Raw genomic sequence first — 22,376 nt, 5'->3', positions numbered from 1 at the left:
TTAGCTCAGGACTAGTCTTCTGCAAGCAAAAAAAAAAAAAAGGAAGATTGGCAATGGATCTTAGCTCAGGGTGACTCCTACTCGCCAAAAAATGAAAAAATAAAAAGCTATCCCCCAGCTTATTATTCATTGATTGGTCCAAGCACATGATAGAACTGCTCATCCAACTAATGACAAGTAAGGAAGAGGTGGTGATGCCACCAAGGTGCTAGGTTTCAAGGAGCAGGATTTCATGGAGCAGCTAGTCTGGAATTAGGAAGGGAGCCTGCCACACTGATTGGCAGCAGAAAGGCACATGGGAGAAAAGAGGGTGCATCCATCATCCAAAGAAAAGGGCCAGCTCTTTGTTTTCCTATTGAGACATCTCAGCAGTCTCTCTTATGAGAACCAGAGCATTTCCTTAACCCACTAACCAGATCAAAGGGCTGGGGGGGTGGGGAGGACACAACACATGCTATTCTAGACATTAAATAGGCAAATGCCAAGCTATAAAAGCTACCACAGCCTGGCATTTACCAGTTTAATGCCTAGAATAGCATCCATTCCAAACGAAAACTGAGTCAACAGAAAATGAAAGCTTTAAGAGTGATGGCTTTTGGTTTCATAGGTGAGACTTCTCTTGAGAATGGATTCAATGATGCAGACATACTAACACCAACTTTTGTTCTGTCCACTGGCATTCTGATGTAGCCTGGGCTCAAGTATTACAATGGGTTTCCCATTCTCTTCACAGTCATGGGGTTTGGGGACTGCCAGGACTATAGCTAAAAACCTTCCCACACATCATACAAACAAAACATTTCTCCTTCATCAGGTCTGTTATCCCTGAAGACTTAAAATAACTGTTACACTGATAAGGTTCTGCATAAGTCAAGACTCTGTTCCAAGGAAAGAAAACCTAACTCAACTTGCTTGAGCAAAAAACCAAAACAAAAACAAAACTCGAATTTATTGGTTACTGGAATTCTAAAACCCAGATGTATTTCTAGGTTCAGATATGGTTTAATGTGGTTGTTCAAGCAGAATCTTCAAGGTTTGATTATTCTCCAACTCTGCTATCTCTTTTGCTGTGCTGACTATTCTCAGCCTCCACAAGAATCCAGGAGTTCCTATCAGCTTTAAGACCAAGGGGAAAAAAAGAGAGTATGTCTTCCTGTTAACTCTTGCCAAGTCCTGGGACTCTAAATGGACCATCTTGATTCACCTACTGACATGTGAACCAACAGCCATGGCTTGCGGGAAGGAATCTGCAGCTGAGCCAGGCCTGTGTCACACATTCCACTCCTGAGCAGAAGATGGAATCCAACAGGAAATTTAGTGTACTATCACCAGTAAAAGGGGGTAAAAAATTCTGGGAGGCCAAAACGACAAATGTCCAGCACAGGCTTCTCTCCAGGATGGACATGACCTGGCTGGGAAGAAGTCCTGAAGGCTTTTTCATACTTCACACACTCATAGGGTTTCTCTCTAGTATAGATTCTTTGATGCTGAAGAAGATTTCTTTTCCTAGTGAAGACTTTTCCACACTTACCACATACATAGGAAGACTCCTGAATATGGATTCGTAGATGCCTTTTCAATTGTTCCTTAGCACTAAAGGCTTTTCCACAACCTACACAGTCAAAGGGTTTCTCCTCGCTGTGGACTCTCTGATGCCGAGTTAATTTTGTACGAAAATTGAAGGCTTGCCCACATATTTCACAAGTATAAGGCTTTTCCCCTGTGTGAATACGCTCATGTTGGCTAAGATGGGAATTCCTTCTGAAGCTTTTGCCACACTCATTACATTCATAGGGTTTCTCTCCAGTGTGGATTTTCTGATGTCGAAGTAGTGGTGAATTACAAACAAAAGCTTTTCCACACTCGTTACACTCGTAAGGTTTCTCTCCAGTGTGGATTCTCTGATGTATCACAAATTCAGAACTACTGGTGAAACTATTTCCACACTCCGTACAGAGATAGGGTCTGTCCCCACTATGGATTCTCTGATGCCTGATGAGATTTGCATTATCATTGAAGGCTCTCCCACACTCCTCACACTGATAGGGTTTCTCTCCAGTGTGGATTCTCTGATGCCGAATTAATGAAGAATTGCCATTAAAGGCTTTTCCACATTCAATGCACTCAAAGGGTTTCTCCCCAGTGTGGATTCTCTGGTGTCTAACATAGTAAGAAAGAAAGCTGAAGCATCTCCCACACTCCTGACATCTGAAGGGTTTCCTATCACAGTGAATTCTTGAAACCTTTCCTCTAATATTTTTCACTGTGGGGATTTCCTGGTGCTTCTCCAGCTTACATGTTTCTAGGAAGCTGGTTCTCTGAAGAACACTCTTCTGCAGACCATGTGACAACATCATGTCTCTTTCTTCAGAAATTCCCTGGGTTGATGTGGACTCACTGTCAATGTTGGCCTCAGTATCTGACATAATAGAGAGAAAATACAAATGTCACCTGAGAATCATACTAGAAACAAAAGAGCACCAAAATTATAGGGCTTTTAGAGATTACTATTACAACCTCCATGTCGGCCTGCTAACAAGACAAGGCTATTAAAATGAAAGTGCCAAACATCACAGACAGAGAATAGTTGAGGTGGAACAACGTATTAGTGTACACATCGCACATCACATTGCTTCCTAAGCTTTTCCAGACTCTATATTTGAATGACTTCTCCCCAGTATGTTCTAGTATCTTTTGACCTTACGGTATTTACAGTTCTACAAAATACCAAAGAAGGCAAGGCTTTAAGAGCAAGTAGTGACACTGGGGCTGGCAAGACTCAGAGTCTGAAAGTAAAACAGAACGTCAGAATGTAAAGGCAATGAATGAATTGTTGTTCTTTTAAAAAATTCATACCCAGCAGATGTCCCAAAGACTGGAGACACTGGGCATTAAGGACACTAGGCTGTGGCAAGACAGAAAAGAAAATCACAGAGGCACTTAGAGGACATCATCCCCAAAGGTTCTTAACTGCAGCTCCACAGATGATGAGTGAACACCCTAAAATTGTTGGCAACTGCTGTCTTGTCATCACTCTTGAAAAAGTCTGAACCTCAGACATGCAGAAACTACTGTCCTAGCTCTCTTCCTGTTTGGAAAGAGAAGAACACAATTTACTTAGATACACCAAGACTGCAGAGTGTTCCTTCTCATATTAGCAAAAAGGAGACAAACAGTCACCCGGAAAATGGCATTTGCTCAGACTCTACAGCAGGCCTTCTCAGTGGCCTGCTCTAGCCATCCACTTACACATTCTAAAGGAAACTCAGACTCTGCAGTTAGATCGGAATTCATATGAATTCGAAAAGCTCCTCCTATGTCATGACTTCCCAGTGTTATCTGACTTACCTCTCCATTTTTATGGCTGAGTTTTGATAAGATCTGGTCAATTCAAGCTCCACACACTCATTCCAATTCCATGTTCGCATTACCACTATCCCCTACCCAATTCACTCACTCAAAAGTCATTGCCTGATATATAATAACAGTTTAACAGGATTTTATGCCTTCAATTTCCTTCAGACTGATGAAACCACATACTAAGTTGAGTTAATATTTTGCAAACAGACAATTATGGGCCTATGTCACTAGTAGCAAGGTCACTGTGGCAGGGGTTGCTGCTCTTGCTCCAACTTCTGTTTCGTCTGCCCTCTCATTTCCTGTTCCCATGCTGTAAGTTCTTTAGGATAGAGCCCTTAGGTCTACCACAAACTCTGCATTCTAGATTTTACACATGAGGCTGGGTGAGTAAGCTGTACCAACTATATTCATCTACACTGCTAGCTAGGTTAAGGAGATCAGGGTACACTGCAGACTCTGCCAGCCGCAGATTTGAGAAGTCAAGAATAGGAAGTCTTGCCAGCCCGGTGGCATTGTGGTTAAGTGCATGTGCTCCACTTTGGCGGCCAAGTTGCATGGGTTCAGATCCCAGGCGCAGACCTACACCACTCATCAAGCCATGCTGTGGCAGCGTCCCACATACAAAGTGGAGGAAGACTGGCCCAGATGTTAGCTAAGGGACAATCTTCCTCAAGCAAAAAGAGGAAGATTGGCAACAGATGTTAGCTCAGGGCCAATTTTCCTCACCAAAAAAAAGAATAGGAAGTCTTGCTTAGGCTTTGAGTCCTAAGTCTCATGCTCTTGCACTGCTTACTACAAAAGACAGAAGAATACTTGCAGGTGGGCTCCAGAAATAGCCATTTTTAAATATGCTCCCCAGGTGATTCTCCTGCACATTAAACTGCAAAGTTCTTCACAATGATTTATGGACCCTCTATTCCCTTCCTCAGGTCAGAAAATCTACCTTCTCTTTCTCCACATGAAATCCACTGTAATTTGTCAAATTTGGAGCTCATGGCTTGCCACTGAGCTTCTAAATAGGAACTCCTCTCACCCCTCTTTCTGTCGTGCTCCCACAGCCCACTGCCTATATACCAACAATAGCAATTAACACATTTTTATTTTTAGCTCCTTACATCTGTCTCCATAACTTGTATCCTCCAGAGCTTCTTCAACAAAGCTTGGGACATGGCAAGTGCTGAAAAACTGCTCCTGAATAAATCCATCCTGCCCAAGGAAGGAGGGCCACTGAGGCAGGCAATGCTGAAACTCAGAAAGGAGCAATGGATTCAAGAATTGCATATGAGATCTATTAAGTGGAAATATGTTATCTTGATAAGAGTTAAAACTGGTGGGAAAGGTTTCATATTTTACCTATTAGGAGAAATCATCTATTTTATTTAAATCCTTCTCAGCATGGTTCATTTTAAAATACACTGCTCTGTAAAGTTCTAGAGTTGCCAGTTCTAAACCTGCCTCGCTTACCTTTACAGATGTCTGTGGTCCTCTCTGCAGGTGGGTCATCCTGTGCCTCCAGGCCCCAGGACAAATCCCCTCCCTCCAGAAGTGAGATCAGGGCAGGTGTGGGAATTGGGTATCCTGAAGGGGGGAGAAAATGGCACCTTTCAGCCCTGGTCTGCTGGGTCAGAAGAAGGAAAACCCCAAGAGCCTCAGTAAAAATAACACCCACAGAAGAGGGCTCAGAACTGGGGACAGACAAGGATATTTTGATCAAGAAGAAACTGAGCATTTGTGACCTTTTGCTCATTAAGATTAGGTAAGAAAGATCCTGCAAGACATGTGTAAACACAGGGAAAGGGTCACACCCATCCCTAGACCATGTGGGGAGAGCAACTTGGCTCTGCAACAGAAACTACTTATTCCTTACTGTGCAGGGGCCTTAGGAGGATGAGGCACACTCTTACCAGGGGACAGCCATACCCTACACTGGGACCAAACCGACCCAAGACCTCTCCCTACCCAGCAAACTCTGAAGTGGTTCGTTTGGCCTCAGCCCTGGAGCCACACAGCAGAGGATACTAGAGACAACCCCTTCCTCTCCACACTGCACCCCCAGCCTATAAGGAGAAAAGAAAGAAGGAAAAGGGAAAGCACAGATCTGCGTCCCGGGAGGAAAGTGGCCTTACCCAGGGATGTCAAGTTCCCATAATTCTCCAACATGACACTTCTGTATAAGGCCCTCTGTGCAGGAGAAAGGCCAGCCCATTCTGCCCGGGTGAAGCACACAGCCACGTCCTCGAAGGTCACCACCTCCTAAAACAAGAGTTTCCTGCTGCCCCAAAGCCAATTCTCTGACTCAGGACCTGAGTGTGGGGTACAGGAGACAGTATGAGGAAGGGGTCCTATTAGGGATGGCTAATGAGAAAAGGTGAAACAACTCGGTGTTAGATCATTAAATGACTATTTCTACAACCAAAAATCTGGAACATCTTTCACTACCCGAAGACCTTCCACTAGGACATAAAATTTAGTGTTGTGAAACATGATAAAAACATCTCAAAAATCTTGGAAAGTCTCCCATTAATTAACCTTCCTAGAGAAAAATCTCTTTTATTTTGTAAATACTTCGTCTTTTACTGTTACACCTACAAGTGGACAATTAGCTTCAATCTGTGCAGATACCCACACTCATAGGTAGCATCTCAGGACCTACCTGTCCCCCTTCACTGCCCAGCCAATCCATTGGCTTCCCACATGTGCTCAGTCTGCCCTAAACCTCAAGCCCACATAACAAGAGCAGAGTCACAGGTTGCCCTGAGGAGCCCATCTCATCCATCGCCCACCTGTTGCTTGAAGGGCTGTGCTGCCTGCGCTCAAGAACGTCCAGCAGAGGGAGCTCAGTGCTGCCTGGGGCAGTCTATTCTGCTTCCTGATGGGTGTTCCTGGGAGAATACGCTTCTGGAAATCAAATCACTGCTGGGTAGCTGTTTTAGCTGCTTTTCTTTATACCTCGAAGACCATCTGTAATGGCTTCTGCCATCCAAGCCTCATATTTTTGCAATAGCCACCCTTTCCCCTCCCTGACGGCCTCAGCTCTGCCTTCCTAGAAAGTTCCAGCATCTGGTTTAGACCCTCTACTCACTCCTTAGACTTTGGTGTGGAACTTGGCTACCTGAACAGGCAGTGACTATCCTCCCACCTTCTAACGCTCAACCGATTCTGCAGATCTCCACCTTCCACCGGTCCCAGCACTGCTGGGTGACCCAACACGTCTGACCCACCACCTCACACCAAACTCACCTTCCCCCCACACTGGCTCCCTTCCTAATTCATATAAACTAATTCGCACGGTGAGTGACAATCCTATTTCCCTGTCTCAGTGAACAGTGCCAATCTCAGCCCAGTCTCCTCTACTAGAACTTGAGAGTCATCCTACACTAAGTCTCCAGCCGCTGCTCATTTCTCACATGCAGCCAGTGATCAAAGCCTACCAATTTTATTGCCTAATTATTTCTGGAATCAGACTCTTTACTACGGTATAATCAGTACACTAGTTCAACAGCTGGGGACACTTAAACAGCTCCAGTTCCAGGCACCCTGCACCGATCCATCCTCTGCTAGCATATACAATGGTCCATTTAAAATGACAACCTGACCCAGTCAACTGAATGACTTACTGAGTCACCACTAACTACAACAGCGCTTCTGAAAGCATGGTCCCCACAGCAGCAGCAGCATCACCTGAGAACTTGTTGGAAAGACAAACTGGTAGGCCCCACCTCAGAGCAATCTGTGCTTTAATGAGCCCTCCCGGTGATTCTGATGCACACCAGTTTGAGAACCCTGGACTAGAGGGTAAAATCCAAGCTCAGGGGGAGGCACAAGACTGTACGGGTTTAGGAATGAAAGGGAAGACTGGACACAGTAGCTTTAAGGCAATGTTTTGCAAACATCTTTTTACTAAAGTCATGTACCACATAACAGTGTTTTGGTCGACAGACCACATATATGACAGTGGTCCCATAAGGTTAGTACCATATAGCCTCGGTGTGTAGTAGTCTTTACCATCTAGGTTCGTGTAAGTACACTCTATGTTCGCCCAACAACAAAATCGCCTAACGATGCCTTTCTCAGAACGCATCCCTGTCATTAAGCGACCCATGACTGTACAGAGAAACTAGCTGGGAAGCTCTGAAACAAAATTCCAGAGAAGGAATGACAAGCCCTGAATGAAGGCAATATAAAATACGGGACAAGTGGAAGAGATAGTAGGCAGAAGCAATCAGACTTGGTAACACTCTGGAAGTGGTATCAACAGAGACCAGAGACAACAATTACTCAGCAATCTAGAGACTGAGTGGTCAGGACTGCATATAGTGATACCAGTGACTTACCAATACGTACAGAAGATCATAAGAGGTAGGAACTATAAGGAAGACAACGTATTGGTGAAATAGGTAGAGGGACTTGCCAGATGTCAGAAATCTGGGATGGGACGTGGGATTTGGTTCATGGATGCTAAGTTACTAGATAAATAACTCCCAGAAAGAAGGAAATGGTAAAGCAACACCTAGTAATGGATGAGTCTCAAAAGTGCAACACCACTCAAGACATCAATTTCTGGGGCCGGCTCCGTGGACGAGTGGTTAAGTTTGCGCGCTCCACCGCAGTGGCCCAGGGTTCGGATCCTGGGCGCGGACATGGCACCGCTCGTCAGGCCATGTTGAGGCAGCATCCCATATCCCACAACTAGAAGGACCTGCAACTAAGATATACAACTATGCACCAGGGGGGTTTGGGAAATAAAGCAGAAAAAAAAAAAGATTGGCAACAGTTGTTAGCCCAGGTGCCAATCTTTAAAAAAAAAAAAAAGAAATCAATTTCTCTGTTCCACAAACGTAAAGTACTCAATGTATACTTTACAAATGAAGTCAGCTAAGATGCAAAAAAGTTAAGTGACTGGCTCAAGGCCACTGAGTCCTGATGGGATCTCTAACTTCAGACGTCCTGTCCTAGAGCGTATTTTTCGTACCGTAGGCTGCTGCCTCACCTTAGCCAGCAGCACTCACCTCAAGGAGGATATATTTCCCTGATTCTGAAGCCCAAACTTCTTTCTTTAGGAGAACAAATGGTATAAGCCCCCTTTTTCTTGTCTTCTTCCTGCCATCCCTCTACCCTCACTTCCCAAGGAAGCTTTCGACCTTGCTGATCTCAGTCACTCCCACTGACACTGGATGCCTACACCACCAGCCTGGGTTCCTCACCCTCACAGATCCCTCTGTGGGGGGAGGTTCTGAACCTGGGGACCCTCCAGCTCAGTAGAGATCCTCAGAGTGCAAGAGGGTGCACCTCTGCTCCCAAGGACACCCTCTCCAGCCATCGCTTGCTGGACTTCGGGCTGCTCAGCCCCTCACCACCAGCTTTTCACCCAGCATCCAGTCCTACTGGAGAGAATCAGCAGGGATCTTCCTACTGGTTTGGCTCTAAGACTTTTGCCAGAACCAGCCCTCTCATCCCCCATTTCCTTCAAATCAGATCTCTCGAAGGCTGACCTGAGGGATCCAGAGCTCACCTGGTGCCGGGCTTCCAGGGGCATGGCTGCCATCACCTGGGCTCCCTCAGTGAAGGGCAGGGGCTGAGGGAAGAAGCAAAGGGAACCATGAGTGAGCCTGGCCCAATCAAAGGCTCTCCTTGAAACCAACAGACCTGCCAATTACAATAGCAGCAATCATTTACTAAATGCCCACTGGGTAAGAGATGAATAAATATTTCCTCCTTTAATCCACACCATTCCATGAAGTTTGGATGCTGAGGAAACAGATTTTGGAAGGGTGAATAACTTGCCCAAGGGCACCAGAGCCTGTTCTCACCAACATCAAGCAATGCCACCTGTCTTGGGTAAGGCACGAGTGCAGGGGGAACATGACTACACAAAGACCAAAACAAGCAAAAGACACCAAAAAACTTCAAGTAAAACCTAACAAGAGGAAACTCGGACCTTTTTTTTTTTTGAGGAAGATTAGCCCTGAGCTAACATCTGCTGCCAATCCTTCTCTTTTTGCTGAGGAAGACTGCCGCTGAGCTAACATCCGTGCCCATCTTCCTCTACTTTATATGTGGGACGCCTGCCACAGCATGGCTTGCTGAGCGGTGCCACGTCCACACCCGCCCCGGATCCGAACTGGTGAACCCGGGGCTGCCAAAGCAGAACGTGTGAACTTAACTGCTGTGCCACTGGGCCGGCCCCTCAGACCTTTATTTTTAAAAATAAAATTTTACTTCAAAACATAAAAGGGTAAAAAAAATATGTTTTTGGATGAAAAATACATATCCTTTCACTCAGTCCCTACAAAAATCCTCTGAACCTTTTATTTTCCCCAAATGAGAAAACAAGGCTAAGACAATAATTTTCTCTACCAAGTTCACTCAGCTGGTGGATGGATGAACTTGGACCCCAAACAAGATCTGCCAGACTCCAAAGGTCATGCTTTAAATAACTACACGAAAATGCTTCCAATCATAATCGCAACAGGTTTTCCTGTAGAACTTGATAAAGTGATTCTAAAGTCAATAAGGAAAAATAGATAAGAGTAGCCAGGAAAATTCAGAAAACAAATCTCAAAGTAAGTCTTCCCTTTTTTAGACCTTGGGGCAGACATCTTCTTTGTTTATCACCCCATTCTAGGACCCAGGGATAACGAAAACTATTAGCAATGGACCCTGAAAGGCACCTCAACATGCCAAAATTCTATCATCCTCTACAGACACTTTGTATTCTTGTTAAGCAGTCATATTTTACGAAAAAGCCAGCGTGCTCCCTAAAGAAACTCATGCCATGCTGTAATTTCCTGTGCCACTTTCCTCCCTTCTCTTAGTGTAGCCACTGTGGCCTTCTTTCAGTTTGCTCTACCACACCAGTTCAGGACCTTAGTACCTGCTGTTCTGTCTGTCTGAACCATTCTCCACCCCAAGGACCCTTATAACTGATCCTCTCTGCCTGCAATACGCTCCAGCAGCCTGACCTCTCTCCACCGAGGTAATGGCAGCTCACCTTTCAGATCATCCTCTACAGACCAGGTCAGGTCCCCACGTTACACACTCCACTAGCACAGTATTCCCTTTCCCGTATGCCACACCTCCCAGTCCAAGATTATACACTGATGTATGCTTTTTTCATTCAACAGACATTCATCACATACTTATTTCATTCCAGGCCAAGTGTGAGATACAGTAGAGTGAGAATAAAAGGTGTGATTTCTTCCATCACGGAACTTAGTCTAGACTCAAGGAAAGACATACGTTAATCATACTCTCATAAATAACTTTAAGATCACAATTGTGATTAGCGCCAAGGAGAATCTATCCTAGATGGGAAGACTTAAGAATAGGAATTAAGGGGCTGGCCCTGTGGCACAGTAGTTAAGTTCCAAGCTTCTGCTTTGGCACCTGGGTTCTGGGTTCAGATCCCAGCTGACTTACACCACTAGCCAGCCATGCTGTAGTGGCGACCCTGGTACGAAACAGAGGAAGACTGGCACAGATGTTAACTCAGGGGAATCTTCCTCAGCAAAAAAAAAGGAAAAACGCAATTAACTAAGTTAAAAGGAAAAATCTTTACAAAAGTAACAGCAAAGGTAAAAGCATGTTCTAGAAGTGAAAGGCCAAGAAGACTGTAGCAGAACCAACGGGAGTGTGCTGCAAAAGATGGGGAAGAAGTTGCAAGAGATCCAGCCACGCAGGTCTTTGTGCACATTGAGAATCTGGTCCTCGACCTAAAAGCAACAGGCCGCAGCTACCCAGTAACGAGCAGGTGGAGTGAAACGATCAGATTTGATTAATACGTGGCTTTCCCATTAAGACTGAAAGCTCCCTGAGGGCCGGGTCTGCGCCCCGTCTCCCTCAAAAGTGCATTCCGGGAACCTAGAACGGCAACGGGCATTTAGCAGCTCAATAAGTAGCTGTTGGCCCAACGAGCAACGGGGCTTGGTGGCTGTGTCAGGACACAGGGCGTCTCCTTTCCATCCACGGCCTACATTTCCCCAAGCGGCCGCCGCGGGCTGGGGCGCGCAAAGGCGCACGAGAGCGGGGGGCCGGGACTAACCATGGGCCGCCTCCGACTCCCTCCACCGCGGCACCAGGGACAAAAGCAACAGCCTACTCTACGGTTGAACGGACCGCTCCTGGCAGACACCCCTGGGCAACAAAACCCAGCACTCACCTCTGTAAAAGTGCAACGTGTGGCGAGACCGGAAATGCGTCACTACGTCGGCGCGTCGCCTAAGCCTCACGTGCTTCTTCTCTAGGATGCCAGAACGCACCTCTCAGTGGTTCTCTGGCTTTACTCCCCAGGGTGGGGCTTTTTAACATGGGAGCCTCAGAGATCTTGTATAGGAAAGTTTATCGTTGTTTTCGCTAATTTCTAGATGACATTTAGCATTTTCTTCAATTACGTGTTGGTAGCAAACCACACTACCGTCAGCAGTACCTGTGCCTTTGTCACCAATAGAAATCACAGATATTTTCATATCACATTACAGTTGTCACAGATATCTCAAAATACGGGCTATTCTCGTCGCTAACTGAAAATATTGTTGTTATTAGGCTCACCTTTAGATATTGTCATTTTATTTCATCACATTGGTAAAGATGCGCGTATTTTAATGTATCACAAATTTATTTTTTAAACTACTTAACCGTATTTTAATATAATTGGTTTCGGAGGGGTCCACAGGTGTTGTTACACTGCCAAAGAGGTCGTTGGGCACAAAAAGCTGTCCCCCCTAGAGTTAAAGATCCAGTCACATTAAGAAAGAGCAAGACTGAGAAGGGATATCCTAAAGAACTATTTAGGACGTGAAAACAGTGGACGTTAAAAAAAAAAGATTGAATAAAAGATGTGAAGGGGGGAGCACTCTTGGTAGCCATAAAGTATGGGTGATCTGATAGATGCAGGTGTCATTAACTGAGGTCAGGAACTCAGGAAGAGGAGCTGGTTTCAGGCAGGAAGACTAGAGAATTTGGTTCAAGAAATGCTGAATACAATCCCACAACTAGAAGGACATGCAACTAAGATATACAACTGTGTACGGGGTGGGGTTGGGGAGATAAAGCAGAAAGAAAAAAAAAAAAAAAAAGATTGGCGACAGTTGTTAGGCCAGGTGCCAATCTTGAAAAAAAAAAAAGAAAGAAAATGCCATCTTTAAAAAAAAAAAGAAATACTGACTACACACACACACTTGCTTTATTAAAATATAATTCACATTCCATATAATTCATCCACTTAATGTGCACAGTTCAGTACTTTTTGGTCTATTCACAGAATTGTGCAACCCTCACCACAATCAATTTTAGAACATTTTCATCATCCCCAAAAGAAACCCCATAGCCATCAGCAGTCGCTCCCCATTTTCCCTGCCATGGGCAGAACAATGTGCCCGTCAACGATGTCTATGTCCCAATCTCTGGAACCTGTGAGTATGTTAGGTTACATACCAAAGAGGAATTAATGTTGCAGATAGAGTTAAGGTTGCTAATCTGCTGGTTTTAAAATAAGACTATCCTGGATTATCCAGATGGGCCCAATGTAATCATAACCTTAAAAGTGGAAAACGACATTGAAAGAGAGAACTAGAGAGATGACAGCATGAGAGAAACCTGTCCCAGTGTTGCTGGATTTGAAGCTGGAGGAAGGCAGCCATGAGTCAAGAAAAGTGGGTGGCCTCTAAAAGCTGGAAAAGGCAAGGGAACAGATTCTGTTCTTAGCTACAACTTTGAATTTAGCACATTTCGCACTTCTGACTTCGAGAACTGTAAGATATTAAGTTTGTGTTGCTTTAAGCCACTGTTCGTGGTCATTTGTTACGGCAGCAATAGAAAATTATTACAACCCCTGACTCAAGCCTTCCTCCAAGCCTAGAAAACCACCAGTCTATTTTCTGACTCTGCAGACTTGCCTATTCTAGACATTTACGTGATATAAATGTCCATTAAATCTGGACATAAAACAAAAAAATAAAGGAGTTTTTATCATTGGTAATTGTATTCGTCTTTAGAATGATGGAAACCTATGTGTTTATTTAGTGGCAAGACTTGGGCTGAGCTTGATGTTTTCCCAGGGGGTAGGGGAGATGCCATACTTTCAATCTGCCAAACTCTCAACAAAAAACACAGTCTACTCCAATAAGAAGAAATGTTTCAATTATCCCTGGTGAATGGCCACTCCAAGCAGAGAAGCAGTGCGATTTGAGTTGTACTTTAGGCAAAGCACACCGTGAACTGCCCTTCAACCCTGGCCACTGTGAGCATTCGCAGATGCCCTCTAGCAAGGTCTGGGTTTAGGCACCCTGTTTCTCCATAATTATTTTATTGATTTTTATGCAAGTCTCTTTTTCTTCAAATCATTTAGTAATTCTATCTAGATTATTGTAGCGGGTGACTCATGGGGAGAATTAGAAGTTAAACAGCATTGCTTGTTTCCTGCAGTCATGTTTTTTATGAATCCGTGCATATTCCTCTTTTTCTTTAGATTTAGAAATAAATTCACCCTAGGACTTTGCAATCTGGATTTCCCTGACTAAGACTCTAATCCAATGTCCTTTGGACACTTTGAGTGGGGAAAAGCCCAGGCATCCTGAAATCCTTTTTGCTGAAATGGTTAGTAAGTAATTTCCACTCAAACAGGCAGTCTGGCTTCAGATTCAACTGTATGTCAACCATACAATAAAGCTGGAAAAAAGCAGTGGAGAAACAGGCTGTCTAAACAGCCTACCTGTGAATCTTCAGGATTATAAATAACAGCTAATTGGCGCTATTCTATGTACTACCTCTAAGAAAAGGTATACTCATACTCTTTTCTATGGTGATCTCTATCATAAAACATAATTATTTTAAAGCCTCGGCCACTCCTTAGATTCCATTGGGAGCGGCCTTCTCTCCTCCCAGTTACTCCATGACCTGAATGACTACTTCTCCCTCTAATTCCTACGTTATCTATTGAGTTAGATTGTGAGTAATGAAAGATCATGGGACCCATGATGTAGTATGTGATCATGACACATTTGCTGTTATTCCTGACTTGAAAATGGTTGGGAAAATATCACCTTCTCTCCCAGCTCTCTGAAAAGCCTAGCCACAAATGGATTGAAGTTCTGGTGGAACTTAAGTTTCATGCACAAGGTCAGTTTTTCCTTTGCTGCCAAAAAATGTGCAGTTAAACTAAATGTTTTGTTGCAGTAGCTACACTGACATAGGATTTGATGTGATTATCTCCTTGCAGCTGAAAACATACTTAATAGTCATCAACAATGTCTTCCCTCCCAAGACTGGGAACGAGGCAGGTATGTCCACTCTTACCACTACCATTCAACGTCATATTGGGAGTCCTAGCAAGTGCAAGAAGGCCAGAAAAACAAATAAAAGGCACACAGATTGGGAAACTGCTACTATTTGCAGAGGGCATAATTGCCCACATAGAAAATCCCAAAGAATCTACAATCTCCTAGAACTAACAAGTGAGTTTAGCAAGGTCACAGAACTAAAGTCAGAGTACAAAAAAAATGAGTTGTTGGAAACCAAAATTTCCTATGATAAAATACAATTTTAATAAGTTTTAAAAAATAGTGCCACTTACAACAGCACAAGAAAACATGAAATATAAATCTAACAAAATATGTCCAAGATATGCATGCTGAAAACTACAAAATAATGACCAAAGAAATGAAAGAATACCTAAAAAAATGGAGATACTGTGTTCATTGACTGAAAAACAATACGAAGATGTCACTTCTTCCCAAATTGATCTATACATTCAAAGCAATCCAATAAAGACCCAGCAAGACCTTTTGTAGAAATCAACAAGCTGATTCAACTGTATGTCAACCATACAATAAAGCTGGAAAAAAGCAGTGGAGAAAGAAGGGCAATACTGCGTGATGGTTAGAGCATGGGCTCTGAAGCCAGACTGCCTGGGTTTGAATCTTTGCTCTTCCACTTACTAGCCGTATTGCTGGGCAACCTACTTAACCTCTCTGTTCCTCAACTTCCTAAACGAAACGAGATAACACTATCTACTTCAAAGGCTATTGGGAGGATTGAGTTAATGCAAGTGGAGTACCTAGCATAAGTAAGCACTACACAATGTTACTGGTTACTAGTATTTATTACAGAACAGCTATGGCAAATTAAGGCCTATGTTCTGTTGGAGAAGCAACAACTGGAACTAACAAACCTCAGCTCAAGTAACTTCAACCATTTCTTTGCCTGAATCACTTTGGTGTCTGCAGAATTATAAGTCAATTACTAAAAGCGATCCCCCAGTGTCCTCCCCCGGGGTGGATTGCTGTCAAGTAAGGAGGGATTGAAGCCGTCTTCTCAGGGCCCAATTTCAGACAGCAGATTAAGTCTAGAACTGAGAATTATCATGACAGTAGATGACAGTACAAGGCAGCATGGGAAGTAACAAAACACAGATTTCCAGGCATCCAAAGAAGAAAAGGACTTGCTCCTTATTTTTACAAAAACATATCCTCAGTATCTCTTAGATCAGTGGAGACAATTTTGATTTTCATGACTTGGGGGAGGGGAGAGTGTTACAAATAGTATCTAGTGGGTAGAGGTCAGTGGGTGGACTAAACATCCTCCACTGCACAGGAGAGCCCCAACAAAAAATTATCAGGTTCCAAATGTCGATAGCACTGAGTTTGAAAAACCCTGCATCAGACTGAGAACCAAGGCCATTTCCCTGGTTCTGAAAGCCCCCTAGCCAGATCAAAGGTCATGGCAGACATGCTATTCTAGGCCTTACAATGATGAATGTCAAGTTTTTGCATGCAAATATATGAGTAATAAAAACTCTTCATATAGGTGTTGTAGACCAACAAATTTAGGAATGACAAGGGGCATATATTGAAAATATTTTTTTAAAATAGGAAAAATAATCTGGGTATAATGCTTGGCTAATGATTTGTAAATGTCAGTCGTTGTTAGTGTCAGTCAAGTGGATTCAGCCTCCTGGTGACCCTGAGCAGAACCCTGCCCAGTCTTTTTGCACCATCCTCTCACCTTCTGGCGCTACATCAGACAATGCTCTACTGCTATTCATAGGGTCTTCAGGGTCAATTTTTCCAGAAATGGGTGGCCAGGTCCTTCTTCCTAGTCTGTCTTAGTCTGGAAGCTCTGCTGAAACCTGTCCACCATGGGTCACCCTGCTGGTATTTGAAATATCGGTGGCATAGCTTTCAGCATCACAGCAACATACAGCTGTCACAAGATGACAATCAACAGACAGGTGGTGTGGTTCCCTGACCAGGAAATGAACTCAGGCTGTGGCGGTGAGAGCCCTGAATCTTAACCACTAGACCACCAGGGCTGGCCACATGACACTTCCCAATGTTGGTAGGAAATTATAAATTACCACCCTTGGTTCAAGAAGAAATAGACAATGTAATTGATCAATGGCATAGAAGGAATCAATCAAGTCGTCAAAGTTCTACTCTCCTCTACACTACCCCCAGCAAAAGCAAGTGGCCCAGGCAGCTTTATAGGTAGACTTTTTTCAAATTTCCAAGGCACATGTAACTGCTAAGCTTCTGAAACTGTTCCAGAGCACAAAGAACAGCCTCCTAACTATTTTTATCCATCTGGTATAATTCAGTTCCCAAATCTTGACAGAGATGGAAAAAATTACAGGACAATCACTTACAAACATAGATGAAAATATCCTAATCATATTAATACTATCCAGCAGGATTTAAAGAAATTCACAACACTGTATCCAACTAAGACTGTGAGCACATAATATGATTCAATGCTAGGAAAAATATTATTTTAATTAATTATATACATTGGTCAAAAAAGAAACATCATCTTGCAAGATCTAAAATAAGATATAAAATTCAGCATCCATTTCTATTAGAAACTGAGTAAGAAATAAACACTTCTTTTAAAGTCTTTCTATTTAATACATTCATCTTCCCTACAGAATATTCATTAATAGAGATTTAGTTTTATAATAACTTGAAATTTTCACCACAGTGCTTAAATTGCTGTAACTCTGTAACTTCCATCCATTTGGAATACCTGAATGTTGACCTGGCTTAACTGAGGGTTAATGGCTTTTCCACCTTCACAATATTTGAGTGTTTGCCTCTGTGTGAACCATCAGAATCATGGCTACAACCTTTCTAACATATCACTCATATGAAAGGTTTCTTCATAGTATGGACTCAAAGATGCCAAATCAAGTTTATGTTAACTCTGAAGGCTTTAAAACATATAAGACATTGCAATGGCTCCATATCAGTAAAGAAAGAAAATCCAACTCAAAACTACTTAAGCAACAAAATGGAATTTATTGATTCATGTCACTGAAAAACCCAGAGGTAGATTTAGTTCTCTCCATTTCTCAGTCTGTCACCTGCAGGGTTGGCTTTCTTCTCAGCCTTCATGATGGATCAAGGCTAACATCTATGTCCAGCAGAAAAGAATGGCACTTCCTGGTAGGTTTTGCAGTGTGAGGGTCCATTCTGATTGGATGAATTGGGTCACCTGAACCCATCATTGTGGCTAGTGGAAGGAATAGCATAGATGGGCCAGACCAGACCACAAGATCCACCCTAGCACTGGGGAATAGAGTCCCACCTAAACCACATGAACTGTTGAGTGGGGGCAGATGGCTTTCCAAAAGAGGGTAGGGCAGTAATTACCATGAAATTGGGGTAAAAAATGCTGGGAGGCCAAAAGAACCAAGGTGCAGGACAGGCTTCTCTCTAGGGTGGGCATACTCATGATGATGTAGCTGGGAGGAAGTCCTAAAGGTTTTCCCACACTTGATGCACTCATACAGCTTCTCTCCACCATGGAGTCTCTGATGCCGACTTAATGTTGACTTAACAGTGAAAGCTTTTCCACACTCATTACACTCATAAGGTTTCTCCTCAGTGTGGATTCTCTGATGTACAGCCAACTCAGAACTACTGGGGAAGCCATTTCTACACTCCTTGCAGAGATAGGGTCTAACCCCATGTGGATGCTCTGATGCCTGATCAGATTTGCACTATTATTAAAGGCTCTCCAACATTCCTCACACTGATAGGGTTTCTCTCCAGTGTGGATTCTCTGATGCTGAATTAATGAAGAATTGCCACTAAAGGCTTTTCCACACTCATTGCACTCAAAGGATTTCTCCCCAGTGTGGATTCGCTGGTGTCTAACATAGTAAGAAAGAAAGCTGAAGCATCTCCCACACTCCTCACATCTGAAGGGTTTCCTTGCATAGTGGATTCTCTCATCCTTTCTTTTAACAATTTTCACTGTGGGGATTTCCTGGTACTTCTCCAGTTCACATTTCTGGGAAGTCAGTTTCCTGAAAATCACTCTTTGGCAGCCCACGTGACAATATCACATCTTTTTCTTCAGAAATTCACTGTGTTATGTGGATTCATGGTCAATGTTGATCTCAGCACCTGATATAAGAAATGGAAGACAGATGCCACCTGAGAATTATACTAGAAAAAATGGAGCACTGAAATTATACAGCCTTTAGAGATTACTATTCCAGCCTCCATGTAGCCTGCCAGAAATATAAAGCTATTCAACTGGAAGTGCCAAATATGACAGAGGCAGAAAATAGTAGCGGTGGAACAGAAAATGAGATTTTTGAACCCAGGTCATGATACTTTCCAACACAGATGATTGCTTCCTAAGCTTTCCCAGACCTATGTATCCCTAATAACTTGTGACTTCACAGTACTTAAATGCTTGAAAATGCTCACTGGAGGAAGAGGCACAGGGTCTAAGAGCAAGAGGCAACCCCTGATGGATAACAAGAGTAGAGTGTATGCCCTATAACTGTTAGAAACTGTTGAGTCGACGTGCTGTTGTCAGATTCAAACATGTCTGCTCGACTGCCTAGAAAGGGGAGAGCGTAGTTTGCTGCAACCCCAGGAGACTGCACAGTACCCCTCTGCATGGTGAGGAAAAAGTAGCCTAAGGTGAGAAACAGCCAATAGAAACAGACTGTCCGGTGGCATTTATATTTGCAAAGACTAGATGACATTTTAACTAAGTTTGTTTAAATTCAATTCAGTTTTTTAAAACTTTGAGTTCAATTTCATATTCAAGCGTTGATCTTTATCAATTTGTACTCTTTTGTTAATTAAACATTTCTATGCTAAAACCAGATATTAACATTTTATGCTTTTTGCAAAGTAAAACTGTGTGCTCAATATCTGTTTATTTTTCCTTTTCTTTACAAACTAGCTGCCCTTGCTCTTTAACCACTAGAACATAAGCTCCATGAGAACGAGGGCTTGGTTTTCTTTCCTGCTGTATCCTGGGTGTCTTGAACAATTCCTGGCACATGGTAGACACTAAATAAATATGACAAATAAATGATTGAATAATTATTTGTTACTCTGTATAAATGGCATACAACTTATATACTTCAATAATTAAATTATTTTGGCTCAAAAATAACTGGATCCGTGTTATAACATCATGGCTGATAGGTTCTATTTTTTTATTTTATTTATTCTTTTTTATGCTGGGCAAGATTCACCCTGAGCTAACATCTGTTGCCAGTCTTCCTCTTTTTGTTTTTTCCCCAAAGCCCCAGTACATGGTTGTATAGCCTAGTTGTAAGTCCTTCTAGTTCTTCTATGTGAGCCACCATCACAGCATGGCAACTGATAGACAAGTGGTGTGGTTCTGCACCTAGGAACTGAACCCATGCTGCCAAAGCAGACTGCATTGAACTTTAACCATTAGGCCATCAGGGCTGGCCCAAGTTCTATATTGATAGTGGTGGGGTGTTATCTATTGGGATCTCCATGTGTGAATTAGGAGAGTGGGCTTGTTCAGAAGGAAAGTATTGGGAAACAGGAGCAAGGAGACAGGTGAAATTGTGAGTAAACAGAGTAAATAACAATCTGAAATAGTGACCAGAACAAGGGGGAGCTTGGAATTCAATTCTCATAGATCTTTTTCCTTGCTGTTTGGCAAGAAATATCACAAAATCCGGATTAGAATAATAGATGACAAGAAACCCCTTCTTTCCCTGCTGCCCTATATTCCTATTATTCACATTAATCAGGTTCCCCACGGCAGTTCTTCCAAGCAATTGTCACTTTTCCTAAACCCTCAAATGCCCCCTCACCAATGGTCCACTCAGGATCACCTCTTCCTTGCTGTGAAAAGCAAGGCTGCCCAACAGGTGCTCCTTAACTCCTCGCTCTCCACTCCCACATGGTAGTATGCCATCTCCCCCCTTCCCTTTAGGGCTCACCCTCTCCTCACCATGATGCCAGCTCGCCCATTCCTCCAGGGCACAGCTCCATCAGGCACATCTTCTCCCTTCTCACCTTTAACTTTCTCTTACATTAGATATTCAGGTCCACTTGAGGATATTTATCTTTTCTATTTTTTTTCTTTTTAATTGTTTGAGAACCACTAGTGAGTCATGAAATAAATGTAGTGGATTGTGAGCAGAAATTTTTTAACAAGTGAAATAAATCAGACTAGATTTGAATAGATAATCAATAGAAAATTCCAGAGGGGAGCAAACAGGAAAGGTAAGCATTGAAACTTTGTTTTCAATTATTTATAGAAGCATATATATTGGGTTGTGACATAAACTGTATTTCTTACTGCGAGTTATAATAAAAAATGTTTGCAAAACATTGCCTTAAAACTACTAATTTACAGTCTTTCCTTTCATTTTTTTTTTTTTTAATGTGTTTTCCCTCTCTCCAAGTATTTCCTCCCCTTGGCTGGTTTGTTTTTTTTTAAGATTTTTATTTTTCCCTTTTCTCCCCAAAGCTCCCAGGTACAAAGCTGTATACTTTTAGTTGTGGGTCCTTCTGGTTGTGGCATGTGGGATGCCACCTCAGCATGGCTTGATGAGTGGTGCCACGTCCGCGCCCAGGATCCGAACTGGTGAAACCCTGGGCCGGCCGAAGCGGAGCACGTGAACTTAACCACCCAGCCACGGGGCTGGCCCTTTTTCCTTTCATTCTTAAACCTCGCAAAAAAAGGGTCTGTAAGTGTTTCCTTAACATGTTCACTTCCCATTTACCCCTCAAATTCTCCACTGCACACCATCTTCCTTGAAAATCTTCCCACTCTTAGCTTCAATTTCACCCATCTCTCTTCTGCTGCACCTGGTCTTAATTATCTCTACTTCCTTCTCCCTCTCTCTTTAACCCTAAGTAGTCCCTAAGATTCTGTTCCCCATCCTCTTCTCTTCTCTACTCAGGGGACATTTTGGCTGCATAGCGTCCTTTATGTAGAGCAAGGTTTCTCAATCTCAGCACTACTGACGTTTGGGGCCAGATAATCCTTCATTGTGGGGGGCTGTCCTGTGCAATGTAGGATATTTAGCACCATTCCTGATAAAGTAGCACCCACTTCCCCAGTCTGCACAACCGAAAATGTCACCAGACGTTGCCAATGTCCCCTAGGGGACAAAAGTGACCCCAGGTGAGAACCACTGATGTAGAGGACTCCCACATATCAGGGTGACCATAAAGTCTGGAAACAGATATAATGTGTTTTTTAATAGACTGAAGATGTCCTTGACACCATTATGTATGACTGCCTATGTTTCCAGACTTTGACACCCTGTGTAATTCCAGACCCAACCGCGTCCCAACTTTAAAGAGCTGCATTCTCAACAGCCTGCTATACCCAGGGAGTTGTGTCCCAAAGAAACTCAAACCTCATGGGATAAGTCTAGAGTCATCTTCACCCTAAGAACTGTTTTTCTATCATGACTCTCCTATGTTATCTGACTCATTTATATGTTTACTGCTAAGCTTTGTCAATGCTACCATGACACTCTTCACAATCCTCACAACACTCTGTCCCCATCCTTGTGTAAGCCTTCAAAGTTAATAACTGCAATACAATTTAGAAGAACGTAACAGAGTTTTATGCCTTGTTTTTCCCCTCAGTGCAAACAAGTTACATACTATGTTGAGTCACTATTTCTAAAACATAGCAATTATGGGCTGATGTCACTAGGGGCAAGGTCACTGAGGTTGGGGTCACTGCTCTCTCATTTCCTGTCCCCAGGCTGTAAG

At 43.1% G+C, this 22,376-nt stretch overlaps 1 protein-coding gene and 1 pseudogene across 15 annotated transcripts in view; both read right to left on the bottom strand.

Annotated features, from left to right (window-relative positions):
- Nucleotides 1–912: 912 nt before the first annotated feature.
- ZNF19 (zinc finger protein 19) overlaps nucleotides 913–22,376 on the bottom strand; it is a 30,001-nt gene continuing 8,537 nt past the window's right edge. For 4 of the 15 annotated variants that reach the window (XM_070612288.1, XM_070612290.1, XM_070612289.1 and 1 more), the window contains exons 5-8: nucleotides 8,873–8,935; nucleotides 5,487–5,613; nucleotides 4,825–4,938; nucleotides 913–2,419 (exon numbers count right to left, since the gene is read on the bottom strand). In XM_070612288.1, the coding sequence (XP_070468389.1) occupies nucleotides 1,326–2,419; nucleotides 4,825–4,938; nucleotides 5,487–5,613; nucleotides 8,873–8,935 (1,398 nt within the window). In that variant the 3' untranslated portion in view covers nucleotides 913–1,325. Of the gene's footprint in view, nucleotides 2,420–4,475; nucleotides 4,609–4,824; nucleotides 4,939–5,486; nucleotides 5,664–8,852; nucleotides 8,936–11,518; nucleotides 11,736–22,376 lie in introns of those variants that run through there. The other 11 variants (XM_070612292.1, XM_008521352.2, XM_070612295.1 and 8 more) reach the window with 11 other exon arrangements.
- On the bottom strand, nucleotides 17,856–18,696 carry LOC139082420 (zinc finger protein 19-like; annotated as a pseudogene).

This window comes from Equus przewalskii, chromosome 3, assembly GCF_037783145.1.
Source record: "Equus przewalskii isolate Varuska chromosome 3, EquPr2, whole genome shotgun sequence".
NCBI classification, from domain to species: domain Eukaryota; kingdom Metazoa; phylum Chordata; class Mammalia; order Perissodactyla; family Equidae; genus Equus; species Equus przewalskii.
Note: the sequence above shows the minus strand (reverse complement) of the source record. Positions and strands in the feature narration are given on the sequence as shown.